The sequence below is a fragment of the Notothenia rossii genome (assembly GCF_949606895.1).
Source record: "Notothenia rossii genome assembly, chromosome: 6".
Classification (NCBI taxonomy): Eukaryota; Metazoa; Chordata; class Actinopteri; order Perciformes; family Nototheniidae; genus Notothenia; species Notothenia rossii.
In genome coordinates this window covers 1,241,850-1,244,349 of record NC_136909.1, presented here as the reverse complement: position 1 = coordinate 1,244,349, position 2,500 = coordinate 1,241,850, and the positions used below count along the sequence as shown (strand labels likewise).

At 45.4% G+C, this 2,500-nt stretch overlaps 1 protein-coding gene across 1 annotated transcript in view; it reads left to right on the top strand.

Annotated features, from left to right (window-relative positions):
- LOC307043320 (docking protein 2-like) overlaps nucleotides 1-2,500 on the top strand; it is a 17,652-nt gene that overhangs the window by 7,070 nt on the left and 8,082 nt on the right. Inside the window, exons 5-6 of the mRNA XM_079687698.1 lie at nucleotides 1,288-1,457; nucleotides 1,904-2,158. Of these exons, the coding sequence (XP_079543824.1) occupies nucleotides 1,288-1,457; nucleotides 1,904-2,158 (425 nt within the window). The remainder of the gene's footprint in view (nucleotides 1-1,287; nucleotides 1,458-1,903; nucleotides 2,159-2,500) is intronic.

Here is a 2,500-nt window from a genome sequence, read left to right as displayed (position 1 = left end):
TGCCCTCCCTCTCCCTGTCTAAGTGAACGGTGACTGTAAAAACTACACTGCGCATGCTCAGAGTATTTTCTTATTTCATGTGTGTGGCAAAAAAATAATGACCATAGGGGCAGAGTGCTGCCATCCCCACCATACGTCATCTCACATAATTGTGAAGAGGAGGAGAGCGACGCGTCCTAAAACCCGGAAGTAAGCTGCGCATGGTTTCCCTCCACAAAAAAGCAATGATATTTCTCCATGGGATTTTAGAAAATAGCTCAAAATAGGATCTGTGGGTTAGATAAATGCACGTTTTGTTCAGCCGGATAATATGTCCACCCTACTTTTATAATTTTCTAATTATAAATCTAATATATATATAGATATATGCATTTATTGTTTTCCTGCCCTAACTTTCATCGAATTTTTTCTCCTGTTTTCTTTATTTGTTTGTACTCCTTCATTTCTATACGTTTTTGACGCAATAATGCCGCTGTATTAGGATGATGCACGGGAGGGCTACTTTCCACAAGCTATGCTTCAGCCCTCCCGCTTCTACTAATTTTGTTCATCTTTGTGTGTATGAATTAAACTTTTTTAGTTTTTCGGATGAATAAAAAAAAAATATATATACTTTCAGCTTGGGGGCCCCCTAGTGGCCGCGGGGGCCCTATGCCCCTGCATAGTCCGCCTATAGGAAGAAACGGCCCTGTTTCTGACACTTGTTGAGTTCCCTGGAACACCGGGGACACATATTCATGTATAAAAGACGTACAAAGGTGCATTTTGCAGGATAGGTCACCTTTAAATGATACCAACACACATAATATAAATAGATAATAACCTTTCATAAATAAATAAATAACAAACATCAAGATAAAGTTACAATAAATAAAAACCTTTACAAAAATAAACAAGTTAAATTAAATCAAATTATCAGCATCAAATTAAGAGTTGTGTGTTAACTATGTTATTGTATCCCCCTGTGTGTGTGTGTGTGTGTGTGTGTGTGTGTGTGTGTGTGTGTGTGTGTGTGTGTGTGTGTGTGTGTGTGTGTGTGTGTGTGTGTGTGTGTGTGTGTGTGTGTGTGTGTGTGTGTGTGTGTGTGTGTGTGTGTGTGTGTGTCTGTGTCTGTGTCTGTGTCTCTCTCTCTCTGTATGTGTGTGTGTGTTTGTGTGTGTGTGTGTCTCTGTGTGTGTGTGTGTGTGTGTGTGTGTGTGTGTGTGTGTGTGTGTGTGTGTGTGTGTGTGTGTGTGTGTGTGTGTGTGTGTGTGTGTGTGTGTGTGTGTGTGTGTGTGTGTGTGTCAGTGAGGGACTTCAGAGTGTGTGTGCGCAGGACGGAGGCCTCAGATCGCTGTCGGCTCAGAGGAGATCGGTTTCTCCGGGCCGATGAAGACGCTCTGCTCCTATTGGACAAGAACGGAGCGCTGCTCTACAGCTGGCCATACAGATACCTGAGACGCTTCGGGAGAGACAAGGTATACACACACACACACACACACACACACACACACAGTGTGACACACACACACACACACACACACACACACACACACACAGAGAAGCACATACACACACACACACACACACACACACACACACACACACACACACACACAGAGAAGCACATACACACACACAGTGTGACACACACACACACACACACACACACACACACACACACACACACACACACACACACACACACACACACACACACACACACACACACACACACACAGAGAGAGAAGCACATACACACACACACACACACACACACACACACACACACACACACACACACAGAGAGAAGCACATACACACACACAGAGAAGCACATACACACACACAGTGACACACACACACATTCAGAATGTCTGATTAAGTCAGGATTTTCAGAATAAAGCGTGTTTTGGTCCCTCAGTCCAGCTTCTCGTTCGAGGCGGGGCGGCGCTGCGACTCCGGAGAGGGGAACTTTGAGTTCGAAACCAGGGAGGGGAACTTCCTATTCCAGGCCGTGGAAGCGGCCATCAACATGCAGAGGATGCCCCCCCACCAGAGACAGTCCTCCGGGGGGGGCGGGTCCCCAGAGACCCCCCGGGACCTGAACCCCCCCCTCGTCCGGACCCCCCCGCTGCCTCAGGGCCGGAAACATATCCCACAATGCCCTGCTGCTCAGGTGAGATCAAAGGTCATCAGTACGCGGTTTCAAAATAAAAGTCACAAGCTATAAGGAAATCCTTTTAAAATAAGGTCAGGACTTTTGAAATAGAAAGATTGAAGGAAGACTTTGGCCGTTTCTCAATCTCGAGGATGCTGGCTTGGTAGTCGCGTACTTCCAAGTCACTTCCTTCAGAAACGAAGCAAGTATGCTTCCAAGCCACGGGCTTCGGAAAACGAAGAAGAATGGAACAGGCGATAACACTTTATATTAAGGTGCACAAATTCACCATCAACTAGTTGTTAATGAACATGCATATTAGCAGTATATTGGCTCTTTATTAGTCGTTATAAAACCCTT